Here is a 22,838-nt window from a genome sequence, read left to right on the forward strand (position 1 = left end):
GCTTCTATAAATAGTTTTTTAATCATGCACACATTAAGGGAGAGCACACTGAACAAAAGAAAGAGGGAGATTTCGGCACATCTTCAAAGGAAAATTTTCTACCCTAACTCTTTCAATTCAGTTTAATAATGTTTGTCATCAAGAGAGGAAATTGTTGAGTTTAGAAAACTAAAATGATGATCAAATATTATTAAAATATTAAGTATTTAAATTATTTTCAATTGGTTGTTTGATGTTGCTGTTAGTGTGCATGAAAAAAAAATTAATTTTCATAATGGACTAAAAGAAGTGTTGACTTGGATTTTGCATTAGTTTCTTAGGCCAATTATTTTATTATCCTTTTAAAATTCAGCCACTTGTTATGAAATAATGCCGTATCATAACACTGAGTGCATTCGAAATACGTTAGTATTGTAGTTTTTTCCCACTGCATCTAAGATGTGACTCAAAATATATTTTGATAAATACTTACACGTTTATTTAAATCGATAAACATTATATATTTTAAATTTAAATAAAAAAATTATTCAATAAACTATTAATATTAATAAATTGATCCATAAAAAAATAAAATTTACTTTATACTTATAAGAAATAAAATTTTATAAATAAAATAATCTAAACTATAAAAAATTATCTAACATTTTCAAATTACCATTCTTAACCTAATCCAATCCCAAATTTCACACCAGCAGCAGCAGCCATCAACTTCACCCACCCCTCAATGGCTCAATCTCACCATCACCACTGGTCCATTGCAATCCCACCGCATCTATCATAGGTCTCTCTCTCTTTCTCTCGTTTGCTTTAGGTTCCGCAGCACCAAAAAGATGATTTGTTTTTAAGATGGTGGTTGTGAACCCCACACTTCGTGTTTCATTATCATTTCAAGCTTCTTATCTGAAGAGCCTGCGATTAGAGGGAGGACAGAAGAGGCTGCGATTGTAGGTCGATCTGCTGCCATATCTGTTGTGCGTCGAAACCATTGATGAGGAGCTGATCGAGCGGTGATTTTGGACAGAGAGGTTTGAGGGCGGAGAAAAGGTAGCGCGACGCCGCACGAGCAGTTTCCAGGAGGGTGGGGTTGGGTGCGAGGATGAAGGTTTGCTATGAGACGCGGTAGGGCTTTTTTCCTCCGATTGCATCGTCTCATTCATCTATCTCTGCTCCGTTGCTTACTCTGCTGCTTCTGTAGGCGAGTTTTTTTTTTCCAGTTATTATTTATTGGTTTTTTATGCTTAGTTTATTCAGTTTTAATTTAGGTTTAGATAAATTGTTTACGTTAAGTTGATGCTAATTAGATAAATTGATGACTAGATTTACATATTAGATAATAGGTTCTGTGACTGTGACTGTGAATCTATTTAGATTATTGGGTTAGATGATTAGTTATACTGATTCTTTTATGAAACATTTATGCTAATATGATCATATTGTTTGATTTGTATTCCTTTTTCTTGATGCTTATTTCCAACTCATGGGCCACAATTGTTTGTTAAAAACTTTTGGAATTTACTGCAAGTTTATGCTGAGCCTGTTGTGAATTCATGTTATTGTTAAATCACACATATGCTGATTGATGTTTTATTCAAATCATACGCACACTCAGCATCTTGTTTAATTTGCTCAAATGTTGCGAGATTGAAAATGGTTGGAAAGAAGCTGGGATTTTTTCAACAAGAATCCTTTTTCATGGAGTTTGAGTTCGTTGTGTTGCTTAAAACAGAAAAGAAGGGATTTTCTAACAAGCTGGGATATTGTTGTGGCTTACTGCTTATTACTACTTTTGTTTTCACTTTTAATTTGAGGTCACGATTGTTTCATCTCTGTTTTAAGTTCCTCAATCTGTATTGTATTGAGTGATTAGGAAACCTGTTAATTGTTATAATTAGGAGTAACGATATTTATTAATTAATTTACTTTCTTGTAACTTCTAGGTCCATTTATGAACTAGTTATTGACACTTTTTTCTATATATATGATCGCTGGCTAATTTCTATATACTTATTTAGCTTAAAACCAGCAAAGCTTGTCCCTGTTTGTGAGTTGTAACAAAAGCAGGGTTAAGATTTTGTATGCAATGCAAATCTTATTAAATAACCTTAAGACTTAAAAGCTTATCCTTTATATTGGTGCCTTAATGATTGATTACATTGATGCCTTAATGTTGAGATGTTTCTTTTTTGTATTTTCTTATGATCACCTGAATTTTCAGTCCAAAATAATGTGATGTTTGTGTTATACCTTGTCATCACTAAGCTTTACTCTATAGACACTTTGGTAAGATTTATATGACATTAACAATGTGATTGTGACATATATGATGGTTTTGTTGCAGCAATGGTGATGTGCTTATAAACTGGACCCTTGTTACTGCCAAAGGAACCACACTGAAAAGTGGAAGAGATAGATTAAAGGTAACTTGGCATCACTTGAATGACTTTAGATACTTAGTTCATTGTTTTTGCTAGGTAGTACTAATTTTTTTTCAATGCATTATTGAATATTGTGATATGATTGTTCTGCATTTAATTGCTGTTTCTATTTACTGTGTTGAATCTTTATTGTTTTGCATAACCTGGTTTCAGGAAAGATGAAAAGGTGCAGATTTTGAAATCTCTTGGTGTTGAAGTCTTCATTTCAGTGGATTCTGCTGTAAGTTTCTTCTTCGCTTAGCACTGCTCCACCACCAGCCACTCCTCAGCTCATTATTGTAATGATAGTTTTTTTCTTTTTATGTTTAGGCCTGTTAAGGCCCTCTATAAACCCAGTTTTAGATTGGCCTGATGTTGTAGAGGTTTCATCGGGTCTAGGGTCGGGCCTCCCTTTTACTCTCGCTTTTCTCAACACCGGCACCACTCACCGGTCCCTCCAACATTCTACCATCGGCTACAGCACATAGTGGCGGCCGGTGCGAGTGTGTAGCAGGGCGGCAGCCATTTGTTTACTTCCCATCTGAACAAGGTATATCTTACTTGTTAGTGAGTTAGTGTGCTTTTCATTGTTGATTTTCTTTAGCAATATGTTGGATAGCATGAGATTAGGGTATTACAATATGAGGTTTCTTGAATGCTTCTTCGCTCCCTGTTGTTTATTGGTGGAATTTGTGTTCCAATTCTTTAAATTATGCTGACAGTTCATATTTAATGAGTAATTTAAGGTTGTTCTCGGTTGAAGTGCATGTGTTTTCTCATCTAACATGTGAGAATCCCTATTTGAAATTTATGAATAAAAATTTTGGTACTGTTTTGTTTATTTATTTATTTTTGTATTATTTTAAGTTGAAGAACCAGTACCAGTAGTTATATTTATGTGCAGTGTGCAAGATAGGTGCTAGTAGAGTACAACAATTCCCCATTCCCAATCAGCGAAAGCGATCAAAACCTAGGCGCCAAATTCGATATGTTGAAATGTCTTTATTGTCTGAAATTGCAAGTCCCTGTAGCCTCTGCAAAACTTAATTGGTTCATTCTATATCTTATAGATACAGCAGCAATATGCCTTTTTTTTTTTTAAATTTTACCTTAAGAAGTCATTTGTCGTTGAAAACTAACCATATCGATCTATTCTTTTTGGGGTTGTGAATAATTTGGAATTGTAATGGGTTAACCTTGTCAATTGCACATTCATTGTGTGCTCCTTGTGCAGTTCATGATCCTGGAAATGTGGAGTTGAAGGGTGATGAACACTTTGAACATGGAAGTACAGTTCAAGGTTCACAATCCACAGTGATTGGTTCCCTTGAAAATCAGGTAATGATTCAATAAACTTTTACCTTTTCCCTGTTTTTTCTCTCTTACTTTGCAGTAGCTTCATTTCATATTCATCATCTTTGTAAAGATATCTAAAAATGTTTTACCATAGCTCATGTCTTTTCCTGGATCTTATACGTGTCTCTCTTCGCAATAACGTGCAGTTTGTTCCCTTTTAATTTTTCCTCATTTCCTTTTTATCTGCTGTGTTTGAAATCCTTGCCTTGTATGCAGATGCTACTCTCATTTGTTATTTAATTCATTGAAGATAAATCATCAATGAATGATGTTCTTTGAGATGATAGGGATGTGCCTATAATCGTCATATTTCATGAGAACCTCAGGAATTTTCGGTAGCAGGCACAGCCGTGTCCCATTAGTATCATCATCATCTGTATCTTCTTCACTGCCATGGATATCTCCCCTTAAATTAGCAAAACCTCTAGAATCTAAACTAGACCCTCCTCCTGAAACCAGTGGCACTCCCCCCGAATCTCGGAAGAAACACAAATATATATCTCATGAATCCGCCATCAACTTGATCAAACGAGAAAAAGACCCACAACATGCCTTGAAAATATTTAATATGGTATCAGAACAAAAGGGCTTTAATCACAACAGTGCTACATATGGAATAATACTCGAAAAGCTTGCTCAGTCAAAGAAGTTCCAGGCTGTTGACCGGGTTCTGCATCAAATGACCTATGAAACTTGCAAGTTTCATGAGGGTATATTCATTAACCTCATGAAGCATCTTTCAAAATCCTCCTTACATGAAAAAGTGCTTCAGATATTTTTCTCCATTCAGCCAATCGTTCGGGAAAAGCCCTCGCCCAAAGCCATTAGCACTTGCCTCAATCTCCTGGTTGATTCGAATCAGGTTGATTTGGCACGACAATTGCTCTTGCATGCCAAGAGGAGTCTTACACATAGGCCGAATGTCTGCATATTTAACATCTTAGTGAAGTACCACTGCAAAAATGGGGATCTTGACTCTGCATTTGAAGTTGTAGAAGAAATGAAGAACTCCAAGTCATCCTATCCCAATTTAATTACATACTCAACCCTAATGGATGGCCTATGCCAAAATGGAAGGCTCAAAGAAGCTTTTGAGCTTTTTGAGGAAATGGTCTCAAAGGATCAGATCGTACCTGATCCCTTGACTTATAATGTTTTGATCAACGGATTTTGCCGTGGAGGTAAACCTGATCGTGCTAGAAATATAATCGAATTCATGAGAAGCAACGGATGCCATCCTAACGTTTATAATTACTCAGCCCTGGTGAATGGATTATGTAAAGCAGGGAAACTGCAAGAGGCAAAAGGGGTTTTGGATGAGATGAAGAGCGCAGGCTTGAAACCGGATGCAGTTAGCTACACTGCCTTGATTAATTTCTGTTGTAGGAACAAGCGAATCGACGAGGCTCTAGAGTTGCTTGAAGAAATGAAGGAAAATTCATGCCGGGCTGATACTGTTACATTCAACGTAATACTTGGAGGCCTGTGCAGAGAAGAAAGATACAAGGAGGCTTTGGATATGCTCGAGAGACTTCCGCTCGAGGGCATCTATATGAACAAAGGTAGTTACAGGATTGTGCTGAATTGTTTAACCCAAAGAGGTGAGTTGAAGAAGGCAAAGGAATTATTAGGTCTAATGGTTGGTAGGGGGTTTGTACCCCATTATGCTACCTCAAATGAATTATTGGTTCAACTTTGTAAGGCTGGGATGGTTAATGATGCTGCTATGGCACTCTTTGCCTTAGTGGAGATGGGATTCCAGCCAGGATCTGATTCCTGGGGGCATTTGATTGACCAAATTTGCAAAGACAGAAAACTGTTGTATGTTTTTGAGCTGCTTGATGAGCTTGTGATATCAAATTCATGATGCTTATAATTTAGCTACCTTATAATTAAGGTATTGCATTTTGTGTTTCAGAAATAATTCCTGCTTAGAAATATGTGTGAATGTTTTTTTCTATAGCAAATGTGTATCCATTTTAAACGGGTTAGGGTTGAGTATAATGAGTCTAGTACTATGATTAATGGGCTGGAAACTTTAAAAGTAATTTTTTTGAGCTTTTGACTTATGAAAAATAGTATTATTAATGTCTGGTGTAATTTTCAAAATTAAATTGCAGCTTTCTAAGAAATTATTTAAGAGTTTATAGAGAAGTTAAAAGAAATGACTTCTTTCATAATACTACTATTTTTTATCACATTTTTATAAAATAAATATTTTTAGAATTAAAAATTTAAACACAAAATAACTTATTTATAAATTATTTTTAATATATTCATTTATTGTTTAAGTTATTTTTTTAAAAGTAGTTTAATTAAGCTGTTTATCCAAATTGAGTCTAAATCATTAACAGAATAGATTTTAGAATGATAAATCGCATTAAGCTTTTGCTTTTAAAATATACTTGAGTATTGAATTTGCTTTATCGATATTTAGGCTTTTATTTCCCAAGTCCTAACGTAATTAAAATATACCGAGTCAAGGATAATGCTTTTTAATTTTTATCGTTAAGTATTTAAAATGTAATTGGCAAATTACGTAAGACTAACGTAGCATATCATCACTATCAGGGTTTTATTATTATTATTAGTTTATTACCAACGTCATCAATATTAAGCGTTTTCCCTCTTGTGGTCAATGTCGTTAATGTATTAGGGTAAAGTTGGTACTTTGCCAAATAAAATTTGAGAAAGAATGGCCCAGACTTATGTCATGTTAGGCCTAATTGAGCTGGCCCAGCTTTGTGTATGTACGACAAAACACTGTTTTAAATATTTTGGCAAATTAATGGGGATTTAAATTCTTTAAATTTTAGATTTTATTTTAAAAGATAAAATATAATCTCTTATAATTTATTTTATAAGTAGAATAAAAAAAATATAAGAGAAAAAATTTAAGAGAATCCAAATTTAATTAATTGATATAAAGTTAAAGAACCAAAAACAATAATTTTTCAATTTTTAATATAATGAAATACGAAGATGCGCTGTCAATTAATAAATTTAATTCATCTACCAAACAAAAAGGTATAATTTAATCTAATATAAAGCAAAGCTTTTATTTAAGTATTTTATATTTCATATTCATGTTTGAATTGATTATCATGTTATATTATTCTCTTCGTACATAAAAATTTAAAAATATTATACATATACAAAAAAAAAAAACAGTAATCTTTTGTTTCAGTTTTTTATATTTCATATTCATGTTATATTATTATTCTCTTAGTACATAAATTTATTTTTTAAAAAACATTATTTGTATTTCTCTCTCACAATGCACTCACCCCAACATTAGCAAGTAGCAACCTCACATATTCCTTTGTAACACTTGTTTTATTTGTCCATAACATGAAAGCGTTATCCTTTCTTAATTTAATTGAGTAAGGGTACATACGGTGTCTCTGGTAAAAACAATTATTTTATCTCCTAATAATTTTATAATTAACTTTTAAAGAAATAGATTGACAGGGGCAAGAAATGAAAACTAGCTGTCTCCCTCAATTATATATACCCGATGTGACACAAGTTTAGCTGGGTTCAACACACCACAAACAAATACACTCACATTTTCTTTGCTTTCAAAAACTATATTTATAGAACATATAAATAACACCAACAAATTTGGTCCCAAGATAAAATCTATTGCACTCTTGTCTTGTTCCCCGGTGAACTCGCCACCTCTGAATGTGATGCCGCTAATTTGGAAAATGACAAGGTCAAGTGGCAATCTCGTAATTTTGCAACATATCTGGACCCATTTTGGTGAGGCAACAGATACAGGCTATTCCACCAACCAATCAGCGCTTGACCCCGCCGAATATCGCCGCCACCAACAACCACAATCATCTATCCCCATCTAATATAAAGGGCTTTTTTTTTTTTTTTTCTCTTTTCTTTTTTTCTGACACAATTGATACACAATTATTTATCTATCTAAAATCATACATTATATAAATATAAATCTTATATAGATTTAAAAAAATTATGTTGATTTACTTGAATACCATAAATCAACACTAATTTAATAGAGATATTATTTATATTCTGACACAATATAAAAGATAAAAGGCCTATAAAAAAAAGTAACATTCTTTATGTACTTCTTTAAAGAGGTCAAACACTAGTAAAAAGGGATAAAACTTTATCTACTCAAAACATGTAAACTATTTACACTTTTTTGATAAGATATTAGAGTCTTTTGCAGATACTATTTCCCACTTCCTCACAAGAAACTTGGACACGCAACATTTGATATCAAAAAAATTGGACGTTGTAAGGAATTTAGACTTCACCTTCAGACTCAAATCAACGGTTTCAGGAAACCTTATAACAGATGTATTAATATATCAATGTTTTTAGTGAAAAAAAATTAATTAATGTTAATATAAATCTATGATGCACAAACTCTGACACGACATGGGACACGACACGACACAGGACACGACGACACGCGGAATTTTAAAATCTTATAAGACACGGGGACACACATACATATAGAATATAAAGTATTTTTTAGATAAATCATAATAGTATTTTGATATTTTATTGATAATAAAATATAAGTTAATTTTTTAATTATTTTTAATATCTTATTTTAATTATATCAAGTATTTAAAATATTTTTTATTTTAATAAATAATAATATATATTATATCTAAATTTATTTCAAAAATATACGTTAAGAATAAGATTGGACACGTGATGGTATTTAGGTGTATTCAAGCATGTCCGGTGAAGAATTTTTTATTTTTTATTAAGCCACGATTTGGACACAGCAGATACGCGTATCGGACAAGTGTCGATGAGTGTCGTATCCAAAATGTGTTCGACACGCGAACACGGCAACTCAACAAAATGTCGGTGCTTCATGGATATAAATATAAAGTAAATAAAAAAGTTCGTGATTTTACATTGCTCTTAAAAAATGTTTAATAAAGTAAAAAGATGAAAGATTTAATCATTATTAATATATTTTATATTTTATTTTATTAATATTCTGATGTTGGAGTAGTCTCATCTGGCTTCTGCTGGTAACTTTGAGCAAGAGGACAAAAACAACCTTGCCTCCGACCGTCTCATAGCAAGTACAGGTAACAAAGCAAACCAAACCAAACCGAACTAAGAAAAAAAAAAAAAAAAGCAAATTACAAAAGCCTCCATTTGCAAAAAAAAGTTAATTAAATAACTTAAGTAGTCACCACTTGCTTAGTGTTTCGTCAGGAAAAAAATATCAAATGCCCAAACAAAACTATACCTCGTGAAATCACGAATCATACTTCAATGGCTTCCATCTCCGGCATTTCTTCATCTTCCTATGCTCTCAAGCTCCGAAATCGGAATCATTCTCCGGCGTTGACCAACCCGTTCCGGAACGGACCGGAGCTGGCCGCGTTTCCGAGCCGACCAAAACTCGGTTCGGATCGGGCCCTAAGCCTCGTGTCAGTGGCTCGGGAGGTGTCTCCGGTCACCAACGACGGCGCGGCTGCCGCGGTACCGGCGGCGAAGGGGTTCAAGAAGAAGACAGCGTTGGAGAAGGATCCGAGGGAGCTATGGAAGAGGTACGTGGAGTGGCTGTACCAACACAAGGAGGTTGGAATGTACTTGGACGTGAGTCGGGTCGGGTTTACAGACGAGTACGTGGCGGAGATGGAGCCGCGGTTCCAGGCTGCGTTCAAGGCCATGGAGGAGCTCGAGAAAGGTGCGATTGCGAACCCCGACGAGGGACGCATGGTTGGTCATTACTGGCTTAGGGATTCTAACCGCGCACCTACCTCGTTCTTGAAATCTCAGATTGATAACACTCTTGTTGCTATTTGCAATTTCGCCGATGATGTCCTCGCTGGTAAGGTTAGTAACTTCATCTCTCTCTCTGGATGTGTTAATCGCACTTATTAATCGGACTTAGTACGAACTTCGTTATTAAATTGTCTCTGATTTCTTATAATGATTTGTATATGGGAATGTGGTTTGGCAGATTAAGCCTCCCTCGTCGCCGGAGGGTCGGTTTACTCAGATACTGTCTGTTGGAATTGGGGGTTCAGCTCTTGGCCCACAGTTTGTTGCGGAGGCATTGGCTCCTGATAATCCTTTGCTCAAGGTATATTGGCAATCCATAATCTCCGTTAACTATGTTTGGCCCTTCTTTTATTAAAATCAAACTGCAACAGCAAGTAGTTATTTTGCGGTGTCTGCTTATTCACTAGTTAAATGCTGGTTTCTTAATTTGCTGTTAAGATTTCATGCTGTGCTATAAGGCTATGTAATGTCCTGTTTTATGTTTAGATATGCATGTATAAGACTAAAATATTATGTGAAATGAGTAAAATAGTTATGTGATTCCAAATTTTCTGCATAACTATAAACTAATTTAATAGAGAATGAGAGTACGAAGAATAATAGGGGATTACAAGAAGAATTGGTCTATGAATCAACAGGATAAAAATGGTATTGAAGTAACAAAATTAAGAATAAATAAAGTAATGTAAGTAGAAGAGTGAATTAAGCTTCTATTGAGTAAACATGTAGTATGCCATGGAGAAAAGAATGAACAATAAGAAGGAAGGAATTATCAAGCTAAGTAAGAAATGAAGAGAGTACCTGGGAAAAAATAGAGAAAGAAGTAGAATGCAGGGAGAAGAGAGTAAGAAGCTCAAATTAGGGAAAATAAGAAGGGGTAACAGTGGAATAACAAAAAATATCTATGGACAAAAAGGGAAAAAAATTCCATAAAAAAATCCGTGACCACCTTCCAAAATCCCGTATTCATCATTGTCCTTCATAAAAGAGTGGACACAGAAATAAAGAAAACTGTTCTGGAGACATGTGTCCATTGTCTATGTCTCTACTTCCAAACATTTTTTAAATATTCACTGTCCATGTTTCTGTGTCCTGTCTCCAAAAACAAACGCAGCCTCCTACATTTATATGTTCATGTTATTGAAAGTTGCTGTTGTATGCAAAGTATGTTAGCAACCTGAGATATTTAGTAATGGATTTTGGACTTTTGACAGATAAGGTTTGTGGACAACACAGATCCCGCTGGAATTGATCATCAAATTGCACAACTTGGTCCTGAGCTAGCTTCAACACTTGTAATAGTCATTTCAAAGGTTTGTTTGGAGATTATACTTCTAAAAAATTGATTGTGATGTTATTGGTGTATAAGGATTTCTGACTTGAAAGTTGAAAATGTCACTATCTTCAGAGTGGAGGTACCCCTGAGACTCGAAATGGTTTACTAGAAGTACAGAAGGCCTTTCGTGAAGCAGGCTTGGATTTTCCGAAACAGGTTTAATCTCAGGTTTCAACTTTTTATTTCCTCATTGTTACAAAAGAATTTGTGTCAAAATGGAAATTTAGGTGGTGTGATGGAGATAATATTGAATATGAGATTTGTTAGGGTGAACAAGCTACTTGTCTAGATTAATTTACATTCACCTGTCTGAAGACAACCAAAATCCAGTTTTGCTCAATGCTACCTTTTCAAATTCTCATAGATTTGCTTAGCATGTGCAGAAATAATTAAACTAATTGAGTTATGTTCTTTTTCTTTCCCCCCTTTTTCAGTTTAAATGGAGTATTGGTAATTGAAATACTTGAATTGCTAAAAATACCTTCTAAATTAATATTTTCAGATAAATTGTCACTTTGTATGCTTATATATGATATTAAAATGACATTTATTGGAATGTTGATTTTATTGCTTTTGTGTTTTCCATTTTTTTAACTGTTGTGAATTTCTAAATGTTATTCGTCCCTGCATCACTCACATTTGCTGCCACTGTCGATTCATGGACATTTGTGATCATTTGCTAACGCATATTTTGTTGCAGGGTGTTGCTATAACACAAGAAAACTCTTTGTTAGATAACACTGCCAGAATTGAGGGCTGGTTAGCTAGATTTCCTATGTTTGATTGGGTGGGAGGTAGAACGTCAGAGATGTCTGCTGTAGGCCTGCTTCCAGCGGCCCTTCAGGTACGTGAGGGTTAATTGTAAATTTAATTAGTTTGTTTTTTATATTTTGTATTCACCTATAATGCTTCTGATTCAGGGCATTGACATTAGAGAAATGCTTGCTGGTGCAGCATTGATGGATGAGGCAACTAGAACTACTGTGGTATGTATCAGTTTTAAAAAATCGTCTTTTAAATTTACTTTCAGAGTTGTGCTCATGGAGTCGAACGAAGTTCATGTATGATAATGCAAGATGCAATAAATATTACTCAATAACTTGTCATCCATCGCTGGGCTGCTGGCGCTTCATGCTGCAAATACATTACACATGACAGATGGTGATAAATGGAAATAATTATCCAGACATGCTGCTTTTATATGCCTAAGACCAATTTTTCAGAAATTCCTTACATTCTTAATAGTGACATTATTAAAGAGTGGCAATAGTTGTATAGTAACATTTCATTTTGAAGTTTCAATGCTGCTTTACCATCTTATCTGCTTGAACTTGCTTCTCCTCAATCGCAAAGCAAAATATCAAAAGGGTCTCTGTTTTGACATATAACTTTGTGCAGTTAAGGAGTAATCCTGCGGCGCTGCTGGCTCTATGTTGGTATTGGGCTACAGATGGAGTAGGATCCAAGGTGAGACTTATATAATTTATCCATGGTATTTACTTCCATTTTATTGCTCTATTGCTCATTATTCCCTTTTTCCTCATACTCCATAGGATATGGTCATCCTTCCGTATAAGGACAGCCTGTTATTGTTTAGTAGATACTTGCAGCAGCTAGTCATGGAATCTCTAGGCAAGGAGTTTGACTTGGATGGAAATCGGGTATGTAAATTGCTCATTCTTTTGTTCAGCAAATCTGAATAACAATTTTTTTTTGCATTTCCTCCTGTGAAAATAATTAGAAGGTACCCGAAAGTCCTCCACAATAATTTTGAATAGTTTTTTCTTGTACCTGGAACTTGCCTAATTGATTATTTCTAAAAAGGAACCCAAGTTTTCCTAGGATGATGAATATTGAAATGATCTAATTCCGATTTCTGGATTCCATAGGTCAATCAGGGAATTAGTGTCTATGGAAATAAAGGAAGTACCGATCAGCATGCGTGAGTGTTCATGCTAATCTTTTCAATTTTTGTGTTGGCTTTATGTAGTACATGGATTTGATTAATATCTTGTTAACATCAACCTTCTCACAGGTATATTCAACAACTGAGGGAGGGTGTACACAATTTCTTTGTGACATTCATTGAGGTGCTCCGCGATAGACCTCCGGGTCACGATTGGGAACTTGAACCTGGTGTCACATGTGGTGACTACCTGTTTGGTATGCTACAGGTCTGACCTGCCAACCGAACATATTTTCTTATAGAACTTAGTTTGATTATAAAATCATTTGTTCTGGGTCATTCTTTTCTCGGTTCTAAGATTAAAGTTTCTACAGGGAACAAGGTCAGCTCTCTATGCAAACGAGCGAGAGTCAATCACAGTCACCGTACAAGAAGTGACCCCAAAATCAGTTGGCGCTCTTATCGCACTATATGAGCGTGCAGTTGGGATATATGCCTCCCTTGTCAACATAAATGCTTATCATCAACCTGGTAAACTGTCATTTTGCTTGTTTTAGGATTTTGTTGATCTCATAAATATTCCTCTTAACCTTGTCAGCAATTCATACTGCAGTAGATATCCAACTCGGACTCCGTTAATTTATTCATTCTAAAATCTAAATTCTAATTTCTAATTTCTGAAATATGATATTCACTTAGGTGTGGAAGCCGGAAAGAAAGCAGCAGGCGAAGTATTGGCTCTTCAGAAGCGGGTTTTGGCCGTGTTAAATGAGGCAAGGTATGATTATGGGCTCAAAACAACACTGCCCTTCCTGGGATCTTTCCAACAATGTCCAATGATGTGCTAGCATTAGCATCCTTCTTCTTGTTATTATTGTTCTTGTGTTCTTGTTTTCAGTTAGTTCTATCCCTAAATTCTCTTTATCTATTACTGTTTTCAGCTGCAAACAGCCTGTTGAGCCATTAACGCTTGATGAAGTAGCCGATCGTTGCCATGCGCCAGAAGATGTAGATATCTTGCCCAACACCATTACTTTTCTCAATGATGTTTATTAACCAATTTATTAAGAATAATTGTTTACTAATATATTTTACCTTGGATGTTCAGATTGAAATGATTTACAAGATTATTGCTCACATGGCTGCCAATGACAGAGCACTTATCGCTGAAGGCAGCTGTGGTTCACCACGGAGTTTCAAGGTTTTTCTTGGAGAGTGTAACGTTGATGAATTGTATGCTTGAGTTAGACTAAGGAAATCCACCTGCAATAATTATTGATTTCGGTTGAATCTCCTCCATTAATGAAAATGGAGATTGTTGTTTAGACAAATTACTGCAAGTTTTAGCAGCTTTGGTAAATAAAATTGAATAAACTGAATTAATTCTCAAAGTTCTGTTTTTCTTTGACAGACGCTTTTCGTATTCAATTTAAAGTGTTTAATTTTGGTAAATGCAATCAATACATTGGGAGATAATTAAATAATCCGAAAGTGGATAATTTGGTGATTTAATGATGATGCCAAGTTGAGAAATGTTTATATAGTAATAAATAAAGGGACCTAATTGATGAGAGAAAGACATCTGTTTTATTCGTAAGTTTTGGAGAATCATTTATGTTGGGAACGGATAGTTAGTGAAAAGAAACAGAGAAAAAAAAGAATAGGAGAGATACATGCTTGCCACACTTGTTTGATGTCATGGGGGTTTAATAACACAAAAATTACTTATTTTTGTTTTACCAAAGATAAGAAACTCGAACCCACAACCTTTTAATTGAGTATGGGGAGATTATGCCATTTGAGCTATAACTCATTGGCAATAACACAAAAATTGCTTATCAATGTTATATGCTACTGATTCATAAGAAAAAATACACTAGTTTTAAGGGTGTAATTCTGTTGAAAAGTACTAATAGTTTAGAATACCATATAAACAAAAGTCTTATGATTATCGAAAAATAAAATTTTATATTTCTAGTGTCTCGAATACATAAAAAGTTAAATATTTACTTAAATTGGTCCCGAAAGAATTCCAAATAAGACGCCAACAAATTTTAATAGCTTTGTGAGTCTCCAACCACCATTGACATCCGTCAAATTGACCCCCTGTCTATTTGATCCATCAAATTCTAACGACATTGTTCTACACAGTACGTTAATCAATTGATTCAGACGTTACCTAACACGTGGGATTGAGGACAAATTGGTCCCTATCTTGCAAAATGTAAAAATGTAGTCATTTTCTAGGGGGAAGAAGGGACAAAATTACACCTGAAAGTTGATACGCTGGACACAAATACACTTAAATCATTTAATGAGTCACGCGTGCACAGTGATTATACACTCCAGCAGACACAATCACCATTCCGGCCATCAGCGTGTGGCGTGGTTAGTTTGAGTGGACATGTGGCTCTATTTATTCCTTGCTGGCACGTTCAAATTGAGTAAGCTAGCCATTTAGTGCCAACTCAGAAAAAATATTTTATTTTAATGATTAATTAAAATAAACCCTTCGTTCTCTTTTATCTTCAGAAAGAAGATGCTTTGTGTTGAAACCCTAACACCTTAATCAATAACTAAGAACATGGGTTCACTCAAGGAAAAATCGAGCTCTTTATCCCTAAATTGTGGCAGCGATGTTGGTGGCGGATCTTCATTGTTGAGGAAAAAGAAGAAGTTTGAGTACAACAATGACAAGTGTTTGCACGGAATTGAAGCTGTGGTACTCAATTCTGGTACAGAGTGGAATCCAGACAGATTGTTTCTGCGATGTCCTCTGTGGGAGGTAGGTTTCGAAATTGCATTTCTTCTTATTACTGGCGTTAGGTTTTCATCTTTTTGTTTCCTTCTTCACCCCTCCTTCGATTGTTGTCTCAAATTTTCAGAGTGCTGAACATCGTTGTGAGTATTTTGTTTGGCTGGACGAAGTAGAAGAAAAAACAAGAAACGTGGGGACAGATGTTGTATCTGAAGAAAGGCCATTGAAACAAACATACCAGAAGATGAATGAGCTTACAGAGTGTGCCACCAAAGTGGAAGAAGTTATGGGCATTTGTTTGGGGTTGGGTTTTTGGACATTATTGATTTTGATGATATATGCTCAGAAGTGAGGATCATGTGTAATCAATTTCAAAGTTGCATTGAATAAATGGAAGAAAAAAAAACTCTTTTTTTTGTGAATTACATATTGTAAGTGGTGTAACATCAACCATTGACATCAACCAATGGCTCTGATGAATTTTCACCTCAACTTGCCAAACTGATCCATATTTGTTTTTTACGGACTTCGAACCTAAGGTTACAACTTTCATGAACTGTCGGTTACGAAGGTTGGTCTCTTTTGAAGAAGTGAAGAGGGCTACTTTTAGTGTATATCTTTAAAGTGCTCCAGGAGATGACGGCATGACTGCAAAATTCTTTCAGCATTTTTGGGATTTGGTTGGTGGGGATGTATTTCGGACAGTACGTAGTTTCAATGCAGGTGGAAGAATACTGAAAAGTTTCAACCACACACATATATTTGATTCCGAAGATTCCGGATGCCTCTAATATGACTCTGGTGAGACCCATTAGTTTATCTTCTGTCATTTACAAAATTATATCTAAAGTTCTTGTCCATAAATTTCAAGGTATAATGAATAAACTAGTGAGTCTTAACCAGAGTACATTTATTAAGGAAATGATGATCTCAGACAATATTCTCATAACTCACGAATATATGCACCACCTCAAGACTAAAACGCAAGGTTGTGAAACTGAAATGGGTGTGAAGTTAGACATGAGTAAGGCTTATTACTGAATAGCTCTCATTCGAAGTAGCTACCTCGCCTTCAGGACTCACAAGCCTCCAAATTTTATTACCCCTCATTTTGTTTTTAAACTTCTGATGAAAGAATTTTATGTTTTGACCCCCCCTCCCTTTGAATCACTTAACACTGGATTTGGCTTTCTAGTACATTTCTTCATCATGATAAGCTACCTCAAGTTTTCTCTCCAATTCGGTTTGTTCGTTGTCACCAAAAATTCCAGTTGATCTCACTTCCTCTATGTGATTAGTAAGTTGCACAATTGCCTTTCTTGAGTTTTGGTTGCTTGATTGCTATGTTTAATCTTCTGTGCCAGAATAAGCATAGCTGGTCCTTCTATTTTCTCCTCCAAACATCACAAACAATCCTCCTAACCTCTAGCATAGAATTTAAATATTCTTTTAGATCTTTCAACACTCGGTTTGGAATCCATAAGAAGAGGCGCATGATCTAAATCCGATTCTGATTATCTAAAAGTCATTGAAGAGGGATAAAAATTCATCCAATTAATACTAGCAAGAACTCGATCTAATCTTTTTTTGGATAAGATCGGCCCCTCTATGTTTATTGGACCATGTAAACGGCCTCCCCAACATGCCTAAATCCAAGAGAGAAGTATCATTAATGAAATCCAAAATTAGTGATAGAAGATTGAGATTTATCATTATCACCCTGTTTTTCAGCTTGGCAAAGAATGGCATTGAAGTCACCCACAACCACAACTTTAGAATTGAATTGCTGAATTATAGTTTGTAAATGCGTGAATTGAGAATAGCGAATCTGCTTATTTGTGCTCAAACAAACTCCTATTAGCCCCCATCTCTCTGCCAAAATCAGATCCCCTATTCTAGCCACAATGTAAAACCAGTCAGATTGCAAAATTTTGATCTTGACGTCTTCCTTCCATGCCAATACCATGCCACCAACCATACCATCCAGCTCCACCAAGAACCAGTTTTTAAAACCCGCAGACCGCATTTTAGTTTCCACCTGGCAAGCTTGGTTTTTTGTCTTGCAAAAAAAAAAAAAAAAAAGCTCGGGGGAGTGGGAACGCATCATTCCTTTAAGATTATGGATTGTCAAGGGTCTCGCCAAATTCCGACAGTTCCATATCAGTAGCTTCATGTCTCCTTAGGTATCATTTGACGGCTGGCACCCTCCACCTCAAAGTCAGCAACATGTTTATCATCCGAGCAGAATCTTCATTCTCCTTGTTTGTCATCTTTCTTTGCCTCCCACATAATTCTTGATTGAAGAACTTTCCTGTCGCGCTAAATGTTTCATGTTTGGAGCTCTGTCTGTTTTATAGTGAATAGGAGCAGTGGTTTTTTAGGGCGATCTCCTTTAATAGCAGTCTAAGCTCGTCCAAGAGAGTTAGAATATAAGCTTTTGAAGTAGCTGATCAGTTTTGGCATCACCCTTGTTACCTCCTATGTTGGAATCTGTTTTGCTCCTTGTGTTTGCTCTGGAATTGCACTCATCTCCCATACTTTAGTTTCGAAAAACCCTCCAAAAGACCCTCCAAAAGCCAAGAAGGTGTGGGTTTCTTTTTTGGTTGAAAGACATTCTCATGTGCTGACCTGAATTTGGAGGAATTCACATCCTCTTTTCCTTCAATCCTCTTTCCTACTTGATTTGCCTTTACCCAATCTCCGATTTTGTTCTGCTGTATCTAATTATTTGCTAAATCCACGATCCAAATTGGGCATGTCTTAGCTTCTTGTCCCAACCTAGCGCAATAAATGCAACAATTGCCTAATCGTTCATACTGCAGCCCTACTTCAATTAGTTTCTTATCGGGCTAGCAACTTTAACACTATCTTGGATCTCCTTCTCTCCATCAACAAAAATTTTTGCTTTGAGAATCCGTGTTTCCTTGCCCCAAACCTCAAATTTTTGCTTTGAGAATCCTTGTTTCCTTGCCCCAAACCTCAAAATATCCCATGTCGTAAATTCTCCCCAACCGTTCACCAATTTTCCTCCCTACTTCCAAAGTTTTGAATCTCTCACAAACCCCAGAATTATGTCCAAACTGAAAATTCTACGATAACCACTCCCTCCAATTCCTCTGAATCACTCCACCTTTTAATGTGTAAGACATAGTTCTTAAATAATCGCGGGGAGCCTTTCTCAATTCTCATCAATTCGGCTTCCAATCACACAAAACCCAGCTGGTTTTCCCCATATGGCCTTTAGTGCGTTCTCCATGGTGCCTATTGAAAAGGATCTGTCCGCAAACACTCTCCCTCTTAAGCTATTAGCACAAGACTGCACTCCCTCAGATATATCCTCTTCTCCAAGATAGATAACCACCTCATCACACTCCTCTGGTGGTTGTTCAAACACATGATCCTCACGTCTCCCATCCATGCTAAATTGCCAGCGTCTACTAGTCACAATGCATGGATTAGAGATACTCAGATCTGAAAATGAAAGTGAAAGAAAACCCTAGTGGGCACTAGAACCCTAGCAGACCACAAATATCTTAATGTACTTTTTAGCTAATTCATTTCATATATAATGCATTTATTTAAAAGTAGGTATATAAAACTCATGTAATCTCTCATACTTTATTCAACGGTTAAAGGCAAATAACAAATTTTGAATTATGCTCCAGGACACAAGTTTTAAATAAGACACAAGTTTTGAATAAGATTTTGGATTACACTAGAAAACATTAGACCAGTGATATTTACATCAAGCCACACTAAGATCAATTGATCTTTGGTGCAAAGAAATTGAATTCGTATATAAAACTAGAACAGATTGTGGAAGGCTAAGCTGAATCAATTGCATTCAACTACCTAAGTTGGCAACCACAACTTTGCTCCAAGCTACATTACCAAATCAGAGAAGCTTTGATATGACCTGGCATGAAGTCCAGAATGCTTTAGTTGCAGCCCTTACAATAACAGGGTTTTGGTATATCCTGCCGACAATGTCAAGTGCCAAATGAAACTATTAGCTCAACTGTGACAATTGAACTAATTCAAAATGATTTTCTGTTGTGAAAAGGCTCCACTATTATAAAGGAGCTATTATTATGTTACTAAACTGTGTGCTTGGTTAGACGTTAAAAATGGGGTGAAATTCTTCTGGAATTAGTAAAATTAACCATGTATCTCATCCACAAAAAAAGTCCACCTAATTTTAAACCTCCGATCAAACATATTGTAAATGAAAAATGCAAGTGACAAGATGATAAAACTAGACATTTAATATCCATAACTGAAGATTACTAGAGGAATGCTAACAAGGCAGAAGCCAATTTCATAAGTAAAGTGTGTGACATAATGCACGTTTCGCAGCAGATGAATAAAACAATTAACTTCTGCAATTTTAAGTCATGTGAAACCACTTACCCAATAGCCGTAGCTCCCCATGATGCAACATTATAAATAACTTTGCTCCCATCCCAAGCCTTTTGAAGCTTACCTTTTTTCTTTTTCACTGAAAAAGTCTTGCTGAGGGCTAATAAAAGAAATTTAAAAAAAGTCAGCAATTCATTCCCATTTTTCAGCTAACTGACAATAATATTGCCTCAGTTAGAGCATAGCCATGAACATTCATCTGAAATACAGAGGTAGATGATGAAGAGAAATAATTGTTTTCACTAAAATATATGGAAGCACAATGAAGGTAAGCCATTAGCAACGAAGCAATTAAATTCACCTTCTTGGAGTTGAAGAGGTGTCAAATCCTACAAAGAGCAAAGGAATCAATCAGAGAGATCAGAGACAACAGTAAATTTGACGACATGTTTCTTATTATCGATCATAGCTAAAATTAATAAAGCAACATTTTCCATTGCTTGATAACAAGCAATTCTTGAGCAACAGAAGAATAAGACAGCTTCAGTGAAGCATACTATGGGAAAAGCCATAATAGTAGTTTGGATTGCTTTTGAAAAAAAATACTTATTTTTTTCATCTTTTTTAAAAAGATTTTTTTTTTTAATAGACAAAAGCTATTTTACATTTGGATAAACTTTTTAAAAAGAATTTTCAAGTATTAAAAATGCCTTTTGCTTCTGCTTTTTTAAAAAGCAAGGTATTAGCTTTTAGAGAAACAAAATAATTTGCTTTTTTTAATAAAAGTATTTTTTTAAAAGATGTATCCAAATAGGTTTAAAATTGAATAAAAGTACTTTAATTTTGTACTTTTTTTACTCAAAAAAGTCAATCCAAACCAACACTACATCTTATGGCACATACTATAAAGCCAATCCAATGACAAGAAAATATGTGAATTACATACCTTGGTCTGCTTCAGGGATAACAAATATGCAGCCATGAAGCAAGCGATGCCTTCCACAATATCTTCTTGTTTGACAAGAACATAATCTTCTTGGTCGGAGTCAACATCTTTATCTTCCCAGAGATCATTATCACTGACCATATCCCAAGAATTACCTTCTTCTGCCATAAACCATAAACAATCAATTTCTGTTATCAGTATTCAAGGTTTCAAACAACAAAAGGAGCAACTTGTATTACTCAAATCATCAAAATGCAGAAATCATTTTGTGATGTGTAACATACCAGCTGTGTCACGTGAAAAAGATGACTGGGCACATTCTAACTTTTCAAGGAAGCCAGGGCATTCAACTCTAGATTTGATCAGATCACATAACTGCATTGGGACGCAAAAGCTGCTGTGTTAGGAATCTCATTAACATTAAGGACAGTGTTCAGAATCGGTCATTTTAAACATTCATAGTTCCATTGCATCACACAGGAACCACCATCAAACAAACAAAAATGACATCATCAAATATAAGAATTTACGTTTCATGTGCATTCCCATCATATCTATTCTTCCAGCAAGGCTCAAGACTAGAGTAATACTACTGTCTCTAACTCTATATGTATATGTATGTTAGCTCATTCACACTGAATCAAATATGACTATGCTCAAAGATGCGCTCGTCTAATAAATGAGCTCAAATTTCTAACTCATGCTCTGCTCGTTAGCTCCCGAGCTCAGTTTACTGATCTACCAAGGAATCAAGCTATATAATTAGCTCACGAGCTGACTTACTTACTTCTAGACCTAATCTCTTAAGGTCTAACCATATACTCATATGCACCAAGCTTACAAGAACAGGTTCTCTTTCAATTCCAAATGTCATATATCTAATAAATATAATTCATTGGCCTTTAATTTGCTGCTTGAACTTTCAGAAACTTGGCTTAGGTATAATAATTAGAGCTCCAGATCCTGCTATCGACGTTCAATTATGACTACCAATCAACATTCACTTTATCAAGTAAGCTTGTTTTTCTGACTATTAATCAAAGATTAAAAAAAAGTTTAAACCGATAAGGAAGTTAGTTCATGAAACCTAATTACATATCCTATCCTATCACAAGAAGAAGTAAAGAACTCCCTCCCAACACCATCACAAACCCTAAACAACAACAGCAAAAAACAGAAAAAAAAAAAAAAAAAAAAAAAAAAAACGAAAGTACCTCATCGGTTTCAAGATCAGGTGGTGGTGATGGTGGTGGGGTAGGATGAGCCCCAGAACTGTGTTCATGGAAGATGGTATCAGTAGAATTATCGTGGATAGTTGATTCAAGTGCTCTCTGACAATGGTGAAGAACGGCTTCAAGGGTCTTCCTTTTCACACGAAGCGATTCCCTCTCTGATTCCAAATCCACCATGGATCTTTGATCCATTACCTTACCCCAAACATCCACCACTCTGAAATTTGAGAAACTCCCACAGATTGCAACAGATTAATTGAAGAAGACGAAGAAGAAGAAAGTTCCCTTGTCCATAGGGTTAGGGTTAGGGTTAGTTTTTTTTTTTTTTTTCCGCTGAGATTGTGTGTGTTAGAAGGTGGCGGTGGCAGCTCAAACTGCGATTAAATAAAACCAAGACTAATAAACTTTCAAAATAAGAATACAAATGATAAATTATTCACTTAGAAACTGTAAAATGACAAAATTGTCTTCCACTGGACAAACTTTTTGTTGCATGGTAAACTCAGATTACCAGAATACTAGATGGCTAATTAGGGGAATAGATCCTCTTAATTGTTAAAAAACATTAAGATAATAAAGTGTGATATTTAATTTTTTATTATTTTTTTATATTTATTTTTGGTTCTACTTATAAAATTAATAGTGAAAGATCACACTTTACTCTCTCAATTGTAAAAAAAATTGAAAGATCCATTCTCACTAATTAAAAAGGTGAAAATTAAAGTGCAGTTT

The 22,838-nt window shown here is 35.2% G+C and overlaps 3 protein-coding genes across 7 annotated transcripts; 2 read left to right on the top strand and 1 right to left on the bottom strand.

Annotated features, from left to right (window-relative positions):
- The first annotated feature begins 635 nt into the window (after positions 1-635).
- LOC107606198 (Pentatricopeptide repeat (PPR) superfamily protein) lies at positions 636-5,691 on the top strand. Of its 5 annotated transcripts, none has more exons than XM_016308206.3 (6): positions 636-1,119; positions 2,339-2,417; positions 2,589-2,655; positions 2,745-2,964; positions 3,649-3,752; positions 3,987-5,691. In XM_016308206.3, exon 6 carries the CDS (start codon positions 4,084-4,086, stop codon positions 5,635-5,637), a length of 1,554 nt encoding a protein of 517 aa, XP_016163692.1. In that variant the 5' UTR covers positions 636-1,119; positions 2,339-2,417; positions 2,589-2,655; positions 2,745-2,964; positions 3,649-3,752; positions 3,987-4,083; the 3' UTR covers positions 5,638-5,691. The 5 variants fall into 5 exon arrangements, with proteins under 5 accessions (XP_016163692.1, XP_088349510.1, XP_088349512.1 ...); XM_088493384.1 differs by having other exon boundaries at positions 657-1,195; XM_088493386.1 differs by having other exon boundaries at positions 664-1,119; positions 2,814-2,964.
- Positions 5,692-8,792: 3,101 nt separating this feature from the next.
- On the top strand, positions 8,793-14,202 carry PGI1 (phosphoglucose isomerase 1). Its single transcript, XM_016308209.3, has 14 exons — positions 8,793-9,620; positions 9,748-9,870; positions 10,784-10,882; positions 10,978-11,061; positions 11,606-11,749; positions 11,826-11,891; positions 12,304-12,372; positions 12,459-12,566; positions 12,795-12,847; positions 12,941-13,079; positions 13,186-13,342; positions 13,511-13,589; positions 13,753-13,819; positions 13,920-14,202. The coding sequence occupies exons 1-14, from the start codon at positions 9,054-9,056 to the stop codon at positions 14,052-14,054; spliced, it is 1,890 nt and encodes a 629-aa protein (XP_016163695.1). The 5' UTR covers positions 8,793-9,053; the 3' UTR covers positions 14,055-14,202.
- Positions 14,203-19,162: 4,960 nt separating this feature from the next.
- LOC107606200 (uncharacterized) lies at positions 19,163-22,640 on the bottom strand. Its single transcript, XM_016308210.3, has 6 exons — positions 22,089-22,640; positions 21,159-21,249; positions 20,875-21,035; positions 20,290-20,317; positions 19,980-20,088; positions 19,163-19,546 (listed from the first exon to the last, which is right to left on the bottom strand). The coding sequence occupies exons 1-6, from the start codon at positions 22,296-22,298 to the stop codon at positions 19,465-19,467; spliced, it is 681 nt and encodes a 226-aa protein (XP_016163696.1). The 5' UTR covers positions 22,299-22,640; the 3' UTR covers positions 19,163-19,464.
- Positions 22,641-22,838: the final 198 nt, after the last annotated feature.

Source organism: Arachis ipaensis, chromosome B7 (genome assembly GCF_059453495.1).
Source record: "Arachis ipaensis isolate K30076 ecotype BB chromosome B7, ASM5945349v1, whole genome shotgun sequence".
In the NCBI taxonomy this organism is placed as follows: Eukaryota; Viridiplantae; Streptophyta; class Magnoliopsida; order Fabales; family Fabaceae; genus Arachis; species Arachis ipaensis.

Bases quoted from the DNA above. Each gene is read 5' to 3' on its own strand.
- LOC107606200 (XM_016308210.3), bottom strand. From the start codon at position 22,298: ATGGATCAAAGATCCATGGTGGATTTGGAATCAGAGAGGGAATCGCTT. The intron at 20,318-20,874 runs GTATGTAATTCA...TGCTCTTTGTAG, and splicing joins TATCCCTGAAGCAGACCAAG to GATTTGACACCTCTTCAACT. The intron at 19,547-19,979 runs GTAAGTGGTTTC...CATTGTCGGCAG, and splicing joins TGGGGAGCTACGGCTATTGG to GATATACCAAAACCCTGTTA.
- LOC107606198 (XM_016308206.3), top strand. From the start codon at position 4,084: ATGAGAACCTCAGGAATTTTCGGTAGCAGGCACAGCCGTGTCCCATTA.
- PGI1 (XM_016308209.3), top strand. From the start codon at position 9,054: ATGGCTTCCATCTCCGGCATTTCTTCATCTTCCTATGCTCTCAAGCTC. The intron at 9,871-10,783 runs GTATATTGGCAA...GACTTTTGACAG, and splicing joins CTGATAATCCTTTGCTCAAG to ATAAGGTTTGTGGACAACAC. The intron at 12,848-12,940 runs GTGAGTGTTCAT...ACCTTCTCACAG, and splicing joins GGAAGTACCGATCAGCATGC to GTATATTCAACAACTGAGGG.